At 48.2% G+C, this 16953-nt stretch overlaps 5 protein-coding genes across 5 annotated transcripts; 3 read left to right on the top strand and 2 right to left on the bottom strand.

The window, feature by feature from the left end:
* Nucleotides 1-21: 21 nt before the first annotated feature.
* LY89DRAFT_769184 (amino acid transporter) lies at nucleotides 22-1850 on the top strand (the record flags this gene model as incomplete). The annotated part of the gene is made up of 3 exons (XM_018221810.1): nucleotides 22-1101; nucleotides 1150-1559; nucleotides 1611-1850. 3 exons carry the CDS (start codon nucleotides 22-24, stop codon nucleotides 1747-1749), a joined length of 1629 nt encoding a protein of 542 aa, XP_018060916.1. The 3' UTR covers nucleotides 1750-1850.
* A 3074-nt stretch (nucleotides 1851-4924) lies between these two features.
* LY89DRAFT_769177 (uncharacterized protein) lies at nucleotides 4925-6649 on the bottom strand. Its single transcript, XM_018221809.1, has 4 exons — nucleotides 6411-6649; nucleotides 6298-6344; nucleotides 5738-6232; nucleotides 4925-5694 (listed from the first exon to the last, which is right to left on the bottom strand). The coding sequence occupies exons 1-4, from the start codon at nucleotides 6461-6463 to the stop codon at nucleotides 4934-4936; spliced, it is 1356 nt and encodes a 451-aa protein (XP_018060915.1). The 5' UTR covers nucleotides 6464-6649; the 3' UTR covers nucleotides 4925-4933.
* Nucleotides 6650-8415: 1766 nt separating this feature from the next.
* LY89DRAFT_692379 (putative UbiE/COQ5 family methyltransferase) lies at nucleotides 8416-9900 on the bottom strand. The gene is made up of 4 exons (XM_018216528.1): nucleotides 9554-9900; nucleotides 9053-9500; nucleotides 8776-9000; nucleotides 8416-8728 (listed from the first exon to the last, which is right to left on the bottom strand). The coding sequence occupies exons 1-4, from the start codon at nucleotides 9749-9751 to the stop codon at nucleotides 8685-8687; spliced, it is 915 nt and encodes a 304-aa protein (XP_018060914.1). The 5' UTR covers nucleotides 9752-9900; the 3' UTR covers nucleotides 8416-8684.
* A 680-nt stretch (nucleotides 9901-10580) lies between these two features.
* On the top strand, nucleotides 10581-13337 carry LY89DRAFT_405646 (putative 5-methyltetrahydropteroyltriglutamate--homocysteine methyltransferase). Its single transcript, XM_018207294.1, has 3 exons — nucleotides 10581-10775; nucleotides 10841-11060; nucleotides 11116-13337. The coding sequence occupies exons 1-3, from the start codon at nucleotides 10765-10767 to the stop codon at nucleotides 13189-13191; spliced, it is 2307 nt and encodes a 768-aa protein (XP_018060913.1). The 5' UTR covers nucleotides 10581-10764; the 3' UTR covers nucleotides 13192-13337.
* Nucleotides 13338-14388: 1051 nt separating this feature from the next.
* LY89DRAFT_405648 (sugar transporter) lies at nucleotides 14389-16730 on the top strand. Its single transcript, XM_018207295.1, has 3 exons — nucleotides 14389-15182; nucleotides 15266-15853; nucleotides 15934-16730. The coding sequence occupies exons 1-3, from the start codon at nucleotides 14736-14738 to the stop codon at nucleotides 16627-16629; spliced, it is 1731 nt and encodes a 576-aa protein (XP_018060912.1). The 5' UTR covers nucleotides 14389-14735; the 3' UTR covers nucleotides 16630-16730.
* Nucleotides 16731-16953: the final 223 nt, after the last annotated feature.

Genomic DNA, 16953 nt, shown 5'->3' with positions numbered 1-16953 from the left:
GATAAGTCAAGGTCCTCAATAATGGCTTCCTCAACACTGCTTGAAACATCAGCCACCGAGCCACTCCTACCATCCTCATCATCCTCAACATCGTATAATGGTGAAGTCGAAGCTCAAAGCTTCAAACCTAGCCGTCACGTCGAAGACGCGATTATTCCCGAAACAGCAGTTCTAGGACGAAACCTCTCCTGGGCCAGCGCCTACATACTCGTGATATCCCGAGTCATCGGATCCGGGATCTTCGCAACGCCGGGTTCAATAGTGAAAACGACTGGTAGTGTCGGTCTAGCACTGTTGTTATGGGTCTTCGGTGCTTTTATTGCTTGGTGTGGAATGATTATTTCATTGGAATATGGGTGCATGCTTCCACGATCGGGTGGTGATAAAGTGTATTTGGAGTTCACGTATCAGTATCCCAGATTCCTTGCTTCGACTCTAGTTGCTGTACAAGCTATTTTGTTAGGCTTCACTGCCAGCAACTGTATCATATTTGGAGAGTATGTCCTGTTTGCTTTCGGAGTTGAGGTTACCGAGGTCTCCCAAAAGACGTTGGCTTTGGGTCTTCTGACGGCAATAACCATCGTGCATGGTTGCTTCATGAAGACTGGTATCAGGATACAGAATGCTTTGGGGTGGATCAAAGTCGGACTTATCTTGTTCATGGCACTGACCGGGATCTATGTGGTCTTGTTCAACGTCAAGCCTGTAAAAGGATCGACTCCTGGCTCGCAGCTTTCTTGGGATGGGCTTTGGAAAGACTCGAATTGGGGGTGGGGAACCTTGTCGACTGCAATCTTCAAAGTTTCTTACTCGTATGCTGGGCTTCATAATCTCAACAATGTTCTCAACGAGGTGAAGAATCCAGTCAGGACGCTAAAGACTGTGGCTCCCGCTGCTTTGTTCACAGCTTGCCTACTGTACTTGCTTGTCAATTTTGCATTTTTTGTTGTCGTACCTCTCGAGGAGGTGAAGGAAAGCGGTGAGCTTATCGCTGCCCTGTTTTTTGAGCGTGTTTTTGGAGAGCAATTTGGGAAGACGATTCTGCCGCTCGCGATTGCTGTTTCTGCGGCAGGGAATGTCATGGTGGTGACTTTTACTTTGGTAAGCCTCCTACTCTGAGGAAGTACTCAATAAGCTAATACCTCCTAGGCACGAGTAAACCAAGAGATAGCACGCCAAGGCTTTCTTCCTCTTGGAAAATACACTAACTTCTTCTCCTCATCGAAACCTTTCGGCGCACCAATGGGCGGATTGATTGTCCACTATATACCTTCCTTCCTTGTAATAGCCATCCCTCCTCGAGGCGATGTATACAATTTCATCCTCGATGTGGAAGGTTATCCGGGGCAATTCGCAGCACTAGCCACATCGATAGGGCTTATCTGGCTAAGGAGGAAGAGGAGTGATTTGGGGAGGCCGTTCAAGGCTTGGGTTCCTGCTGTTTGGATAAGGATTGCAATTTGTATTGCATTGATCGCAGCCCCATTCTTCCCACCGAAAGATGGGAGTGCGGATGTTGGGTTCTTTTACGCAACTTATGCCGTTGTTGGTATTGGACTGTAAGTCTTCCACAAACGATCGCTTGGTGATTAGTGGACTAACTGGGATAGTATTGTCTTCGCAGTCTTGTACTGGTATGTGGCGCTTGTGGCACTGCCCAACTGGCATGGGTATAGAATCGAAGAAGATGTTGAGATTTTGAGCGATGGGACGAGCGTCACCAAGCTGGTTAGGGTCAAGAACGAGTGATACGAATAGAACAGAGGGCAATGGGACTGGAGTCACTTGTGTAGGACCTTTTGTAGAATGGTGGGTATATTGAGTTGGCAAGCTGGAACAGAGTAATATCACAAAATAATGCACGAGAGCCACCATTTCTCCTCTGGAACACACATCACTCATCAACGACCACATCAACCATTCAAAAAGACGAAAGTTCACGACGCCTCATATGCTCCTTGTATCGGTATCAGCTCATCTGCACACAGGCAGCGAACACAAGTGTAGGACATCGGTATCCCAGAGTCGTTCTTCTCTTCGCCCATTACCATCCAAACAGTCAAAGCTAATGCCTCCAAGTTGGCCACACCCTCCAGCCCTGAATCTTCCTTACATATGCCAACGACACAGGCTTGATCCTCACCAGGATGGCCCAGAAATTCCAAAAGAAAAAGTAATAAAAATAACCAGTTCAGCGGCTTCTCCTTCTCGAACTTTTGCAAACCATCAATCTCCTCCCCACAGTATCAAATACACTCCTAGTATATATCTCCCTCAAGTCCAGGCCGTCAACAAGAAATAGCCTTTCCGCCCACCGTGCCAATTTGCGAAGACCACTTTATGATTGGGAACCCGGTTTGTAGAAGAGGATGGCTCAGCCGCTCCACTGCGTGAAGAACTTGGTGAAGCATTCTGCGTATTGTTCTTGGAAGGCTGTTTTCTCTAGGCTCTGGATCGCTTGGTGCGCGTAGAGTGGAGAGGAGATCTTTCGGAGGAGGTCGAGGGCAGGTGGGTCGTAAAACGGTAATGGGGAGAGGATCGGAGGTTCATTGGGCTTGGGGTCTGGGATGCTGTCTGTATTCAAAGGAGTAAGCATATAATTCTGAAACGCATTAGCAGAGGACTTTGCATGTCTTTCTGGGTTGAATCTTATCCATGCGGCCGTCGTATGCCATGTCGAGATCGCCGCAAAGTCATATTTGTGTGGCGTGGCGTGGATAGTCGCAAGTTGTTCTTCGATAGCTGCTTCTCCTGGGCGGATGGGAGATAGCCAGAGATAAGGAAGTTCGAAGAGGATGAATGGAGGGAGATGGCCTCGTCAGAAGCTTTTCTCAAGGTTGAAAGAGGTTGTAGCGCTGTTACAGCCAGGGAGGCTGCAAGACAGGAGGTTACTCTGAGCACTTGTCAATACTTTAATATCAAGAGATGATCGCAAGTCAATAATGGAACATACATGGAAGGAGGTGATTGATGCCGTAGATTGCCAATGCTATATTCGATTCGGAAGACGTACTAAATAGCAGTGCAGAGCATTTTCGGCACTGTGGAAGCAAGTGGTCTACCTGCTTAGCTCCGTAGCAACCTTTTCGTTGCACATCTACGTAAACGCGCCGGCCAACCAGCTCTCAGGAACTTTTTCGTTGCACATCTACGAGACTGCGCGGACCAATCAGTTCTCAAGACAATCTTTCGATGTACATCTACGACACGCTGAGAATACGCCGGCCAATCAGTTCTCAAGACAATCGTTCGTTGCACATCTACGACCCGCTGTGAACGCGCAAGCCAATCAGTTCTCGAGACAGTTTTTTTGTTGCACATCTACAGACACTTCTCCAGTTCTCTGGCGAATACAGCAAAACAGTCGAGCAACTGGAGGAAGTCAACTGTCAAATTGCAACCGCCAACAATTCTATCATTACATTGAATACCTATTCTAGCTAATCACACCTTACAGATCTCAATGCCAGCGAGAGGGTGTATTCGGAAGTTTTTTTTTTTACAAGGCACGAATGCATTGGTTATCTCGAGGGAGAAGGTAATCTTACATAAGAGGCTGGGACATCATTCTCCACCCTGATATTTGCTTCCGTTATCTTGACGATCAGTTCAGCCCGTCCAAGTATTACATTCAACGCTTTGGGGTCTTTAATCAGTGGCTTCTGGCTGGCTTCAAAAGACCTGCAGGATATCTTGCCAAGAGGAAGCTGTGGGTGTGGGTCGCGGAGAGGACATAGCAGCGGGCTTTTCGGATATTCGTCCTAAGGGGGACACATGGCAGGATGCCGTCAATACCCTACTCCAACCTGCAGAAGAGACACCGCAATTAATCACATATTGGCTTTTCTCTTTAAAACAGAAGGTGCTCATTTGTTGGATAATGATATCGTGGAGACACACACGGCGTTACCGGAAGGTGAAATGCTGATTGATATCATTTTCGATACCAGGAAACGAGGAAGCTCACCTCTCGTGTGTTGAGGTTTGGCCTTTCTTCTAGACCACATGAACATTTCGACGTGGTCTATCCCTCAATATACCTCCCAGTACCAGACCCATGAAGATTACAGCGTTTCAGTCTCCTATCACCATCATCGTCGCCAAGGACAATCCCAGAGAAGCTCAAACCACCATCCCACCACTTCCACTCGCCCTTCAGAACTTAATGGGGCACCCTGCAACATCACTGGCCATATCAAATTGTATCAAGGTACTGTACAGTTTCTCTAGCTTCCCACCAGTCTCCTTCGGCAACGAATTCGGATCGCTGATTACCTTGCAGAATATGTCTGGAATGACGAGCTGATAATCTTCGAGTCCATCTACTCCTTTCAAGCAATCGACACCCTCTTCAATTTTCCGTCTGGAACCATCTAGGGTGCTATTGGTGACAGTTCAGGGCAAAAAAAAGGCCCGAACTGCCCATTGAGAGCGCTGCTGTTGAGTAAGAAGGGCCTTTCATTTTGCGTCGAGAGGGCTCGAATCATGCAAATGCAATGTTATTGTGCATACCATAGCTTGCTTGATTTGTGAGAAGGATGTGGCGGTGGACTGTGTTGAAAGCGCGCGTTGCTTTGCATGTCTCACTGAACTTGCGAGAGGAAAAGTATATCTGGCGAAATCAAGACCCAAGGAAAACTCGTCTACAATATATCTCTTCGAGGGTCGACCTCTTCTGTATAATAACTGAAACATATTTCAAAGCTTTAACGCCATTGATCACAATCTCACAATAATGTGCGGCGTTGGCGAAGTAGCAAGTATCACTGCCCTGGTTCTCCTCGCAAGAGACATTATCCTTTTTCTCTCCAGCCTCCGCAACTGTGACCCCAAATTCGGCTACCTCTCCCGCATGTGTGCCCTTGATATCGCGAAGAACACATGCGTAACATTGGGATAACATCCCTGAATTCATACATTGTTCAAAGAACTGTCAGTTATCTTTCATGTACACTCTTACCCCATCGACGAGTTTGATAGCTTCCCCTCCTTCCGCATCTAGCAAATCATCTTGCGTGTGCGCTTTCGACATTCCTTTCGCCTCGATTTTGAACATCGCGTCAAATTGAGGATGTGACGATACATTTGGTAGCTGGTCGACCCCTACTCTGAACCAAATCCAAAACAGAATGCTCCAGACAAGCAGTATTGTCAACCCTTGGAGCACAATAAAAAGGATAACCATTACTGGGTCGAACTTGAGCTTTGCGTACGGTGCCACAAGTGAAGCTACCGTGAAGAATTCTGCCGGTAGCCCAACCTCTTGGGGCGCGGCTGATGTCGTTCTTTTCTTCAACGCTATATTGCCGAAATTGTTGGCATTAAAAAACCAAAGCGGAAACGCTAAGATACTCTGAAATTCTTGCAACAAGAGACCATACGTTGCAGGGCCAGTGTTTAGCTGGTCATCGGCGCCCCAAAAGCTTTCCACAATCGACGATGGCGGAGGGATACCTTCAGCTGTGAAGTTGAGAAGCCAGCGAAGAGCAGATCTGTAGGCAGGTAAATCCATGTCTGTGACTGATTCCGGTGGGCTGAGATCAGAGATACTGGTGATGCTGTAATTTGACCGCATTGCCATCACTGTCGCTTGGCGTTTGTAGAAGGAGATCGAACTTGTGATATTGGGTAGCGAATCAGCCCCTGTCGCATCACATAAAGTCCCATTTTCTGCAGAGTTGCAGAGATAAAGGCCTATAGCGATTAGCTCGCTCTATCGTTGAGGATAAAGTGCGACAACCTGCATTCCACCGTCCATAATCCAATTGGTCCTCTGCTAGGCAAAGCCGCAAGGCTATGATCGTATTCGCTGCTCCAAAGGTATCGCAGTCTTCCTCCGAAAATATGTTACTCGGTATGTCTTCTGCGAAGTCGAGCTGCATTGATGGCACCTTGCTGATCTTCACCATCGGATAATCTTCTGAGGTGCTAACGGTCCGAGGCGCAACCATTTCCAACCCGCCGCTGAGAAGGTATGACATGCAGCGAGTCCCGGAAGTCTGATTCTGTACGCAGCTAACAGGCTGCAGCACGGTTGAGAAAATGGGATTTATGACAAGATTGTAGGAGACCGCATAGTAGGTATAAGGCAGCGTCTGGAGTGGATAGCTAGGTGCCAACGAGTGGAGGTAGTCGAAGAATGGCTGGACATATGAGCCATTGAATGGGCCAACGCCTGCCGTTACGTTGTAAGTGGACTCAGTGTCGTACACGACGATGGTAGACGTGCGGACTTCACAGCAATGAGCGAATTAGTCGTGCGCTCTGGTCATCGTCGCGAGCTCGATGGGTGCTTACAGAATAAGACAACACCTGTCAGCCATACAACTCCAATCAAAGACACTCTGCGTGATGTCAGAAACTCGTTTGAATCCAGGCTGTTTCGCAAGCCAATCACGGAATTAACAAACCTCAAAAATGCCCAAAGCCTGGTGTGAAGTGAGACTTTGGCAAATGCGAGCATGATCGTACCAAAAAAGCCAGTAGCTGGCGCCAAAGCCAAAAGGCTATGACCTGAGATGCCATTGGCGTATGCGGTCAAAGTCCACTATATGTATGAAAAAGATTGTTCGATCATGAGGGAGGTTAGAATTTCCAAGACTCCTTGTGTAAATCGAAGCACAGCAAGAGTTGTACTGGCATTGATCTTCAAAAGATTATTCAGAGACTGCCCTTCATCTGATCTTGACTCTGCCCAAACTCCAGTCTGCACGAATATCAGAACAACAGCGAAAAGACTCCACAGAAGTAGACCGTATAGAAACTGCAGACCAGTCCTTGAGAATACTCCGACTCCTTTCTTCGTCTGGCCAGATTCGTATATATGGACAGGGACGTTAGAAGTCACAAACTCAGGGAAAACCCCGATGACCAGCTTCGTAACTCCATTCACATGGAGTACAGTCCAATTGAAATCAACCCTTCAGCCTGCGATTGCCAGCATTGCCGATAGCTTCTTTCTGCCCAGCTCTGCAGAGATCGCGTCTGATCCGCAAGGCTTGAGCTTCCAGGTTTCTTTAGGAGGCGCTGATAACTCTGAGTACTGTGCCGCACCCATTGCCCAGATTTTCCAAACCAACCTGCTTTTGCGTCTTGCTACATTACTGAAGACGACGGTCCGGTCCTTAATGGGTTCACTAGCACCGGCTGGGAAACTCACAATTCTACCAGCTTCGTCAACGGAGCGGTCACCACGCCAGCTATCACGACGTCAGGTGGAGTTACTTCTCCGGGTTCCCGTACAATAATTGAAGCTACGGCCCCTGTTGTAACTACAAGCCCCGGAGCGGGTTCACAGCCCAGCACCAAAACCTCGGCATCTTCGCCTAACTTTGCTTCACTATTCAGCAACCACTTATTGAAAGGAGTAATGTTGGGATGGTCCAGCTGGTTTGGTTTATGGATTATACTGCTATCTGTATAGAGAGTAAAACAGGTCATCGCATAGATATAATGCAGCGAAGCAACGGAGAAGACAGCCAAAGAAAAATGTCAGATTGAAATTGGGCGAGCGGCAGTATACTCGTATAGCAAACAAGTAAAAGCCGCAAGTATTGCCCTCCACGCCTGGTCCCATCATGATTCCTGCACCTGTACCGTCATCATAATATCAGCAGGAATCCGTCAAACCACCTCTGCTGAAGATACGCCACTTCTCGTTTGATAAATGGAAAGAAGACAAAGGGGTATTTGCGTTGTTCCGATTTACTTGTAAAATAATCTGTTTATCAATAAATCACGCTGCATCTCGAGAAAAAAATAAGGTATTACGGGAGGAACTTGAGACATAAAGGGCACACGCACGATAGTATGATATTATGAAGAATTTGAAGTGCAAAAAAATCTTGAATTGCTATGATATTATCGCCTGCACCTTCTCTGAGCCCATTCAGCCAGCTCTCGCACTTGCACCTGCTCTTGATGCACTCTCTGAATGCACCGGTTCTCTGAATGCACCATCTCTCTAAATGCATTATTAGCTCTCAGCAATGCAAACCATACTTTACACCCCCGCGCGAACAGTCTGTAATTGCCACCTTTTGGTTGTTACGGGAGATGATGGAACGACGTATATTTCGAGTGATGGGAAGAATACAAGGATGCTCTTGCTACTATGCAAGCATGCATACTCTGAAGGGCACGTAGACTCGTAGAGTTCGAAAGTGACCTATGTCCACGTTTTCTGCGACGACTGGATTCGAGTTGGAAACTCGAAAGTGGAACAGCACTAGGAGAACGAACCTAGGAACAGGAACAAAGCATTTGTGTGCTCAAGTGAAGTGCATCTCGGCGATATGCTAGGTATTATGGTTGGCATTTCGGTGATTTTAGGATCACGTGTTGATGTTGGGTCTCTGAATTCGGGAACATATTCTTAGCGAACTTTCTGTGAGATTTCTGACTTTGAAGAATTGAGTTGAATTGATATGCTATTGAAGGTCTTTCCGCACCTTGGCTTTTATGCATGGGGAAATGAATGGATGTTGGTCGCCTTGGTAAAGATCAAGGATGTAAACAAGGCGGGAAATGTCCCGCTTCAAGCAAGGCTGATACCCCCTTATCTGCCCGAGAATCAACCGAAGTACGTCCGACCAACCCAGGGAACTTTTGAAGTGAATCCAGCAACTATCTAATGAGTGCTATTTTGTTTTCGAACGCGAACGCGACATGAAGTCGGTAAGCACTTATTGGCTTTTGCTAGGCTTGACAGCATATATGCTGTACGAACCTGATTTTGTGAGAGGACATCTGGAGAACGAGTATGGAGATACTCACTGACCCATTCATTGAAATCGATGTCCGCGACACGTTTGGCTAGTTCTTTCTTGCCATCTACTTCTGCATTTCCACTCCTCGAGCAGCATGAGGTTGAAGGAGCACAGCAAGACGAACTTTCTGCTTGCGGCTTTACAACCGATGTATCGCAACATGATGAGGTATCTTCTTGGCCTCTTTCCTTGTAGATATTAAGGTCCGACTTCTTGTCCACAATCATGATGTCTGGGGTTATTGTCAACATTACGGTACACAGTTTATGAGGAGGTTTCAATACCTTCAAAGCCCACCTCCTTCAGCCACTCCTGATACTCATTGACAAGGCTAGCTCCACTGATACACCCAACATAGAGGCCCATATTTCTCTGCAGCTCCGCAGGGAAGACTTTCTTCGCTAGGATATCACTGACAGCTAGTCGTCCCCCTGGTCTCAACAGGCGGAAGACCTCTCGAAAGCAGACGATCTTGTCACTTTGAGCGAGGAGATTGACAACACAATTACTGATGATGCAATCGGCACTTTCAGAACTTAGAGGTATCTTCGTAATTGGTGCGAGGACGAATCTGACATTGGTGATGGATGACTTCTCGACATTTCTTTTCGCTCTGTCTAGCATGTCCTGACTCATATCGACGCCGATGGAAAGTCCATTCTGTCCAACCTTTCGAGCTGCTTGAAATACATCAAAGCCTGCCCCAGATCCAAGATCAATCACTGTTTCGCCCTGAACACTGGATGTCATTACACGCTTCTCATTAATTGAACATGGGGGAATACTTCTTTCAATCCAGCAACTGCAAGTGGATTCCCACAGCTGACACCGAGATTTGCACCTTCTGGAACGGAAGCCAGATCATCAGTAGAATATCCGAAAGACTCTGCCACCTTTCTGATGTGTGCTGCGTTCAACGAAGCATCTTCTCGAGCCAAGGCTGAATAATGATCAGAGACTATTTGGGAAGTGATTGAGCTCATGATACTTCCGATACAATGTCAGACTGTAAGTGAAAGCGAGAAACTTCAACTACAATGAAATGTTTATCAATTAAAGAGATAATGCAAAGTCGGTGGTGTGAGTTGAACCAATAAATGAAGAGTTGTTTAAACCTCCGCGACGGATGAACTGCCTCTTCTCTTGACTTTAAGATTCTGTGTATCTGTGTAATGACTCAATTGAAACCTGCTTACCAAAGCAAGTAGCACTCTACGAGGACTCTGCTCGTCGCTGACTCAAATCGTGTTGTTAATGGGATATCAACGTCGCTTGCAAACAACTGAGCTGAGCTCCCCTCGTTCGGCCGTTTGATTTGGTGGGGGTACAACATGACGCTAAATAAATCCCGAATTCTGAACACGTCCAGTCATGATTGGTTGTTATTTAGCTACGCCGCCGAATCTGAATGAGTACAACAGGTCTGTGTGATAGAATCCTTGGCGGGGGGCCAGAGAGCTTCCATTTACCTCAAAAGGAAGAACATTCAACTCTTGAGAGAGTGAATAGATAGCAAATAATTGATAGAATATTTGACTTCTCGCACATATCAAAGTACCATCCTCTCGCAAGAACATAAGAGTTCCTGAGAAACATACGAGACACGGCTCAAGTTTCACTCGAATCTTCTCGGCGATTTCCACGTGATAGGCTAGCCTGAAATCGTAAGGTCACCCTGCTAGAGCTTGGTCTAACGCTGATTTTACGCCCCTCAGCAAACCAACCCCTCCAAGAAGATTTCTCAAATCTCTTTTCTCTTCACACCGCTTCACCTCCTCAACAATTCTTCTTCCCCATCTCCTCTCACAGATCTCGCTTTCGAATACAATCAGAGAGCGATATCTTTCTATCAACAAACACTTCCTCCCTCACGGCTGTAGAGGATTCCTTCTTGAGATCCCGACAATCGGACCCCAGAATCAAAGCACGCAATAGCTGGTGATCCGTCTCCGTAGCAATTTTCAGTGCTGTTCCTCGACTCTACAACACCGCAATCATGGTTCAATCGTGAGTACAGTCCTCTGCAATGACCATCCGAAGCTGCAGACTGCTAACTTCAATGTCAATGATAGATCGATTCTCGGTTTCCCTCGCATGGGTGTCAATCGTGATCTGAAGAAGGCTACTGAAGCATACTGGGCCGGCAAGATCTCGCAAGCAGATCTTCTTGCTGAGGCCAAGAGACTGCGCCTCGAGCACTGGAACATCCAGAAGAAGGCGGGTGTCGACGTCATTCCCAGCAACGACTTCGCTCTCTACGATCAAGTTCTCCACCAGATCCAGGACTTCGGTGTAAGCTTTTTACCTCATTAAGGTGAATCATCATGTTAACATTTTATCTGCACAGGCCGCACCACCAAAATATACCTCCCACGGCCTCAACCCCGTCGATGAATACTTTGCTATGGGACGTGGTCACCAAAAGAATGGCATCGACGTACCCAGTTTGGAGATGGTAAAATGGTTCGACTCGAACTACCACTATGTCAAGCCAACTCTACAAGATAATCAGGAGTTCAAGCTCACTGCCAACCCCAAGGCAGTCTCTGATTTCGAGGAGGCCAAAGCTGCCGGTATCATTACCCGTCCTGTCCTCATCGGCCCCGTCTCGTTCCTTCACCTTGGAAAGGCCGATCGTGACCAAACTGTTCAGCCAATCGACTTGCTCGAGAAGCTCATCCCAGTTTACGTTGAGCTTTTGACCAAACTCAAGGCTGCTGGTGCCGAGACCGTCCAGATTGATGAGCCAACTCTCGTCTACGATCTCCCAGCTAAGACGAAGGCTGCATTCAAGCCAGCTTACGAAAAGTTCGCTGCTCTCGGAGACAAGATCCCAAAGATTGTCTTCGCTACTTACTTCGGTGACATTGTTCACAACATCGAAGTCCTCCCCAAAGATGTCTACGCTGTTCACGTTGACCTTGTCCGCAACCCAGAGCAACTCGACACTGTGATCAGTGCATTGGGCTCAAAGACTGTTCTCTCTGCTGGTGTCGTCGATGGACGAAACATCTGGAAGACCAACCTGAAGCGTGCTATTGAGACTGTGGAGACTGCCATCCAAAATCTCGGCAAAGACCGTGTCATTGTTGCCACCTCTAGCTCTCTTCTCCACACCCCACACACTCTCGCAAGCGAGAAGAAGCTTGATCCTGAAATCGCCGATTGGTTCTCTTTTGCTTGCGAAAAGGCTGTTGAGGTTTCTGTGATTGCTAAGGCTGTCACTGAGGGCCCAGCGTCTGTTCGTGAGCAACTTGAGGCGAACGCAAAGTCGATCCAGTCCCGTGCAACATCCAAGCGCACCAACGACCCTGCTGTCAAGACCCGCCAATCTAAGATCACCCCCGACATGTACAACAGAAGATCCGAATTCCCAACCCGTATCGCCGAGCAACAACGAACTCTCGGACTTCCTCTCTTCCCAACTACCACTATTGGCTCTTTCCCTCAAACCAAGGAGATCCGTATCCAACGTAACAAGTTCACCAAGGGTGAGATTACTGCTGGGGAGTACGAGAAGTTCATCGAGAAGGAGATTCAAGACGTTGTCAAGATTCAAGAGGAGCTTGATCTCGATGTCTACGTCCACGGTGAACCCGAGCGAAACGACATGGTGCAATACTTCGGCGAGCGTCTTGATGGTTATGCCTTCACCACCCATGCCTGGGTTCAATCTTACGGTTCCCGATGCGTCCGACCTCCTATCGTTGTTGGTGACATCTCCCGACCAGCACCAATGACAGTTAAGGAATCGAAGTACGCTGTCTCTATCTCCAAGAAGCCAATGAAGGGCATGTTGACTGGTCCCATCACATGTCTCCGATGGTCTTTCCCTCGTGATGACGTCCACCAATCTGTCCAAGCCGAACAACTTGCCCTCGCTCTGCGTGATGAAGTTGTTGACCTTGAGGCTGCTGGTGTCTACGTCATCCAAGTCGATGAGCCAGCTCTTCGAGAAGGTCTTCCTCTCCGTGCTGGCAAGGAACGTGAGGCTTACCTGAAGTGGGCTGTTGAGTCATTCCGTCTGTCCGTCTCTGGTGTTAAGGACTCTACCCAAATCCACTCTCACTTCTGCTACTCCGAATTCCAAGACTTCTTCCACGCCATTGCGGCTCTCGACGCTGATGTCCTCTCCATTGAGAACAGCAAGTCAGATGCCAAGCTCCTCAAAGTCTTCGTCGATGAGGTTTACCCTCGCCACATCGGTCCCGGTGTTTACGACATCCACTCTCCTCGTGTTCCCAGCGAGCAAGAGATCAAGGACAGAATCGATGAGATGTTAGTCTACCTCAAGCCAGAACAACTCTGGATCAACCCTGACTGTGGTCTCAAGACCCGTCAATGGGCTGAGACCAAAGCTGCGCTCATCAACATGGTCAACGCCGCCAAATTCTACCGCCAAAAGTATGCTTCCACCAAGTAAATAATACCATTTTTTATTTCATTTCATTTGTCTGGAGATGATAGCGGGCGAAGCGGATGACTTTATGACTTCAACGATCTCAACATCGGCGTTCATGGGCATAAAGACAAAAGCTATTCTGGGGGCGACATAAATTGGGGGTTCAACAGCATTGATGAATGATCCACCTTCAACCGGACATTCATAACTGGCGTACAAATTGGCGATGGAATTTTCAGAGCTTTATAGAAAGGCTCTCGTGTAACCTAAAAGTAGAAAATATAACCCTCTTCAACCGGGAACCCTTGAAAGATGCAGATCAAGCAGATCAAGAGACATGAACCGAACATCCATTGGTCAAGTGACCTGATTAGCGCTTCAATTCGTCGGTCCCGAAATGCGATTGGGAATATCTGGGACTCCTCTTTATCTCCACACCCCAAAGCTGGGAAGTCTGTCCGAGCAACACTGCATGCGACCGAGGACAAGCCGATGAAGTCTCCATCAACTCCAAGTCCCCAGCTCTCCATCCCATCTTTCCACGAATCCACACCCAAAGCAAATCAAAGTAGTGTTTATTTTGTTTCCTCTATCTCGCATCTTCCCCACAGTTCACGACTCGGAAAGCACGGCACAATTAGGAACGAAATTCTTCCCACTAGCTCCAAACCAGCCAATAAAATTGTCCCAAAGTCAGGGAGGGAAAGTAGCCTCAATATTTCGAGTCATTTCGAACAAGCTTTAATCCTTTTCTCCACACGCGCCGCCACACGCGTAAGCTTTTCTCGCTTCTGCGTGGGAGCTTTATCAGATGCATGCAAAGTTGCACCGACGTTGGACCTAGATCTGCTTTTCTTTCTTTTCGGGTAGGAGATCGGCATGCGGAGAAGTACTCCTCAACCATTCTTTGGAAGGCGGAGGAGAACACGGCTTGTGCCGTAGAACCGAATACGGTTGTTTATGCAAATTGTGCGTAGGGAAACAGCTTCCGTGCGGCGCAAGACGGCGGCTTAAATCGATGGGATACGTTCCATCGTGCTGGAGTTTCTGGGTTCGAGCCAATCGTGTCTCTGTTCACGGTCTGAGAAGCTCACGCGAGGAGGGTTGGAGAGAAGGCTAAACACTTCTCCGCGATGATTGAAGGAACGTTTCTCCTCCGCAAGCAAATCAGGTGTAGTGGGACCCAGTGGAGATCTATCGCTGACCAACTCCTCGGCCACTCTGAGATGGTTCGATGGAGATACGGGGACTGGAGTTGACAATTGGAGTTGGTGTGGATAGGCGCCACAGAAGGACCGATTGAAGAGCTGTGAGATGCGGGTGGTGGGGGAGTATGAGCCAGTCTAGGATAGGAAATATCGCGAGGGTAGCTTCGCTGTCTGCCCAGGTTCTCGGATTTTCACCAAGTGGTTGGGGAGTGTATAAGTACCCGACGATCTTTCTCCTCCTTGACTTTTCACCCTCCTTTTTATCCTCTTCGGCCCTCTATCGTTGGCAACTCTGACCATCAAGTGGGTCTCTCTACCTTATTCTCAGAACCCTCAGTCAGAACAACCTCGCCCATCATGGCGTTCGGCAAAGTACAGGAAGCAAAAGTTTCCCAATCGGTCGTTGGTCGTACCAACGCCAACAAGAGACATGGAATCATTGGCATGCTCCAAAATCCCTACGTCTTCATGACCTGCCTCTTCGCCTCTCTCGGCTGTATGATGTACGGCTACGACCAGGGAGTTATGGGCTCCATCCTCGTCATGCAGAACTTCGAGGCTCATTTCCCTTCGCTCACTGGCTCTACGATCCAAGGATGGTTGGTCTCAGCGTTGGAGTTGGGAGCTTGGGCTGGTGCTTTGTTCTGTGGTTATTTGGCGGACAAGATTTCAAGAAAGTACAGCATGCTTGTCGCAGTCATTATCTTTACTATTGGAACGGGTCTGCAGACCGGTGCCCAGAATCCAGCTATGTTGTTTGGTGGCAGAGTGGTTGGAGGTATTGGTATTGGAATGTTCTCTATGGTGAGTGGTAGTCTACTTTCAATTGCTGTTTCATTGTGGTCCGTATTCCATGTGGATTAGAACCTGGTGCTGACTACTTACAGGTCATTCCCCTCTACCAAGCCGAGATCGCTCCTCCCGAGCTCCGAGGCTCCCTTGTCTCCCTTCAACAACTGTCCATCACAATTGGCACTTGCATCTCTTTCTGGCTTGACTATGGCATGCACTTTGCCGGTGGCTCAGATTGCAACGCAGCTGGTGTTCCAAACGGAGGTAACCTCCCAGACGGTACTTTCGATTACAACGCAGCCCATGGTCACACTTGTCTCGGCGAGGAAGCGATCTCCTGGCGTATCCCTCTTGCCCTACAATTGATCCCCGCCTGGATCCTCTTCTTCGGAATGTTCTTCCTTCCCTTCTCACCCCGTTGGCTCATGATGAAGCACCGAGATGACGACGCCATCGCCTCCCTCTGCAAACTGCGTCGTCTCTCCTCCGAATCTCCTCTCCTTCGCGCTGAGTACCTCGAAATCAAAGCCGCTGTCATGTTCGATGAAGAAACAGAGGCGGAATTGAATAACACCACCAAGTTTGGCGTATGGAAAGCTCTTTTCACACCAAATATGTTCAGGCGTCTCAATATCGGTGTCTGGATCATGATCTTCCAGCAGTTTACTGGCATCAACGCAGTGGTAAGTAGCTCCTCGTTCCAGTCTCCAGAATTATTCTACGAGAAATCTCCAATTTTCAGAAAGGCTAATTCGCTGCACAGCTCTACTACGCCCCCCAAATCTTCCAGACCTTTGGCTTCACGTCCGTCACTACTGATCTTCTAGCCACTGGCGTGACCGGCATCTTCCAAATCATCTTCACTCTCCCCGCAGTCCTCTTCCTCGACAACTTCGGAAGAAAGACATTCCTGATCACCGGCGCGATCGGCATGTGCATCTGCCACGTCCTCGTCGCCGCCATCGATGGCTCCTTCGAGGACTCCTGGCCCACCCACCGAAGCGCCGGATGGGCCAGCATCGCCTTCATCTGGCTGTTCGCCGTCAACTTCGCGTACTCCTGGGGCCCCGTAGCTTGGGTCCTCACGCAAGAGATCTTCCCGAATTCGATGAGATCGCGTGGCGTCTCGATCGTGGCGTCTACGAACTGGATGTTTAATTTTATCATTGGGCTCACGACGAAGCATATGTTGGCTAGCATGAAGTACGGGACGTATATCTTTTTTGCGGCGTTCTGTGCGATGGGTGGGTTGTTTGTGTGGATTGCGGTGCCGGAAACGAAGAATAAGACGTTGGAGGAGTTGGATGTTTTCTTTGGGGGTGATGCGGATGCGATTGCGGTGAAGGATCGCGAGAGGATGAGGGCTATTGAGCAGAGGCTGGGGTTGGCTGGCTTGGAAAATGTGGAGGATTTGCAGGTCGATGAGAAGGCTGCGGAGCATAAGGAAGTTGCTGTTTAGGTGGATGTGATGGGACACTGAAGCTGGAGAATGTAGGGGCTGAGGATATTCAATTTACGCATCCAAAATGAATATAATCATGTCAATAACTCAAAGGCTTCAATTTTCTGGTTCCAATTGCTGTTTACAGTGTACCTCCTGATCCTATCTTGGTTTCCTGACTTTCGATTATTTCAATTTAACATAAAGAGGAAAAGCTTTATGCCGCCTCAAAATACTCAATCCCTGACGGACTTTAAACCTGTCACAAAACTCTGTCCGTCCATTCTCCTCGAATTGGAGCGATGCTGTAGTCATTCTGCAAGTCAAAGTCGGAAGATGACA

Source organism: Mollisia scopiformis, assembly GCF_001500285.1.
Source record: "Mollisia scopiformis unplaced genomic scaffold LY89scaffold_42, whole genome shotgun sequence".
Classification (NCBI taxonomy): domain Eukaryota; kingdom Fungi; phylum Ascomycota; class Leotiomycetes; order Helotiales; family Mollisiaceae; genus Mollisia; species Mollisia scopiformis.
The sequence above is the reverse complement of the archived record's forward strand: the minus strand, read 5'-3'. Positions and strand labels throughout refer to the sequence as shown.

Bases quoted from the DNA above. Each gene is read 5' to 3' on its own strand.
- LY89DRAFT_405648 (XM_018207295.1), top strand. From the start codon at position 14,736: ATGGCGTTCGGCAAAGTACAGGAAGCAAAAGTTTCCCAATCGGTCGTT. The intron at 15,183-15,265 runs GTGAGTGGTAGT...GACTACTTACAG, and splicing joins GTATTGGAATGTTCTCTATG to GTCATTCCCCTCTACCAAGC. The intron at 15,854-15,933 runs GTAAGTAGCTCC...TTCGCTGCACAG, and splicing joins TTACTGGCATCAACGCAGTG to CTCTACTACGCCCCCCAAAT.
- LY89DRAFT_405646 (XM_018207294.1), top strand. The intron at 11,061-11,115 runs GTAAGCTTTTTA...TTATCTGCACAG, and splicing joins ACCAGATCCAGGACTTCGGT to GCCGCACCACCAAAATATAC.
- LY89DRAFT_692379 (XM_018216528.1), bottom strand. From the start codon at position 9,751: ATGAGCTCAATCACTTCCCAAATAGTCTCTGATCATTATTCAGCCTTG. The intron at 9,501-9,553 runs GTATTCCCCCAT...TCCAGTGTTCAG, and splicing joins CAGTTGCTGGATTGAAAGAA to GGCGAAACAGTGATTGATCT. The intron at 8,729-8,775 runs GTGAGTATCTCC...TCACAAAATCAG, and splicing joins CGATTTCAATGAATGGGTCA to GTTCGTACAGCATATATGCT.
- LY89DRAFT_769177 (XM_018221809.1), bottom strand. From the start codon at position 6,463: ATGCTCGCATTTGCCAAAGTCTCACTTCACACCAGGCTTTGGGCATTT. The intron at 6,233-6,297 runs GTAAGCACCCAT...ATTGCTGTGAAG, and splicing joins GACAGGTGTTGTCTTATTCT to TCCGCACGTCTACCATCGTC. The intron at 5,695-5,737 runs GTCGCACTTTAT...TAATCGCTATAG, and splicing joins TGGACGGTGGAATGCAGGTT to GCCTTTATCTCTGCAACTCT.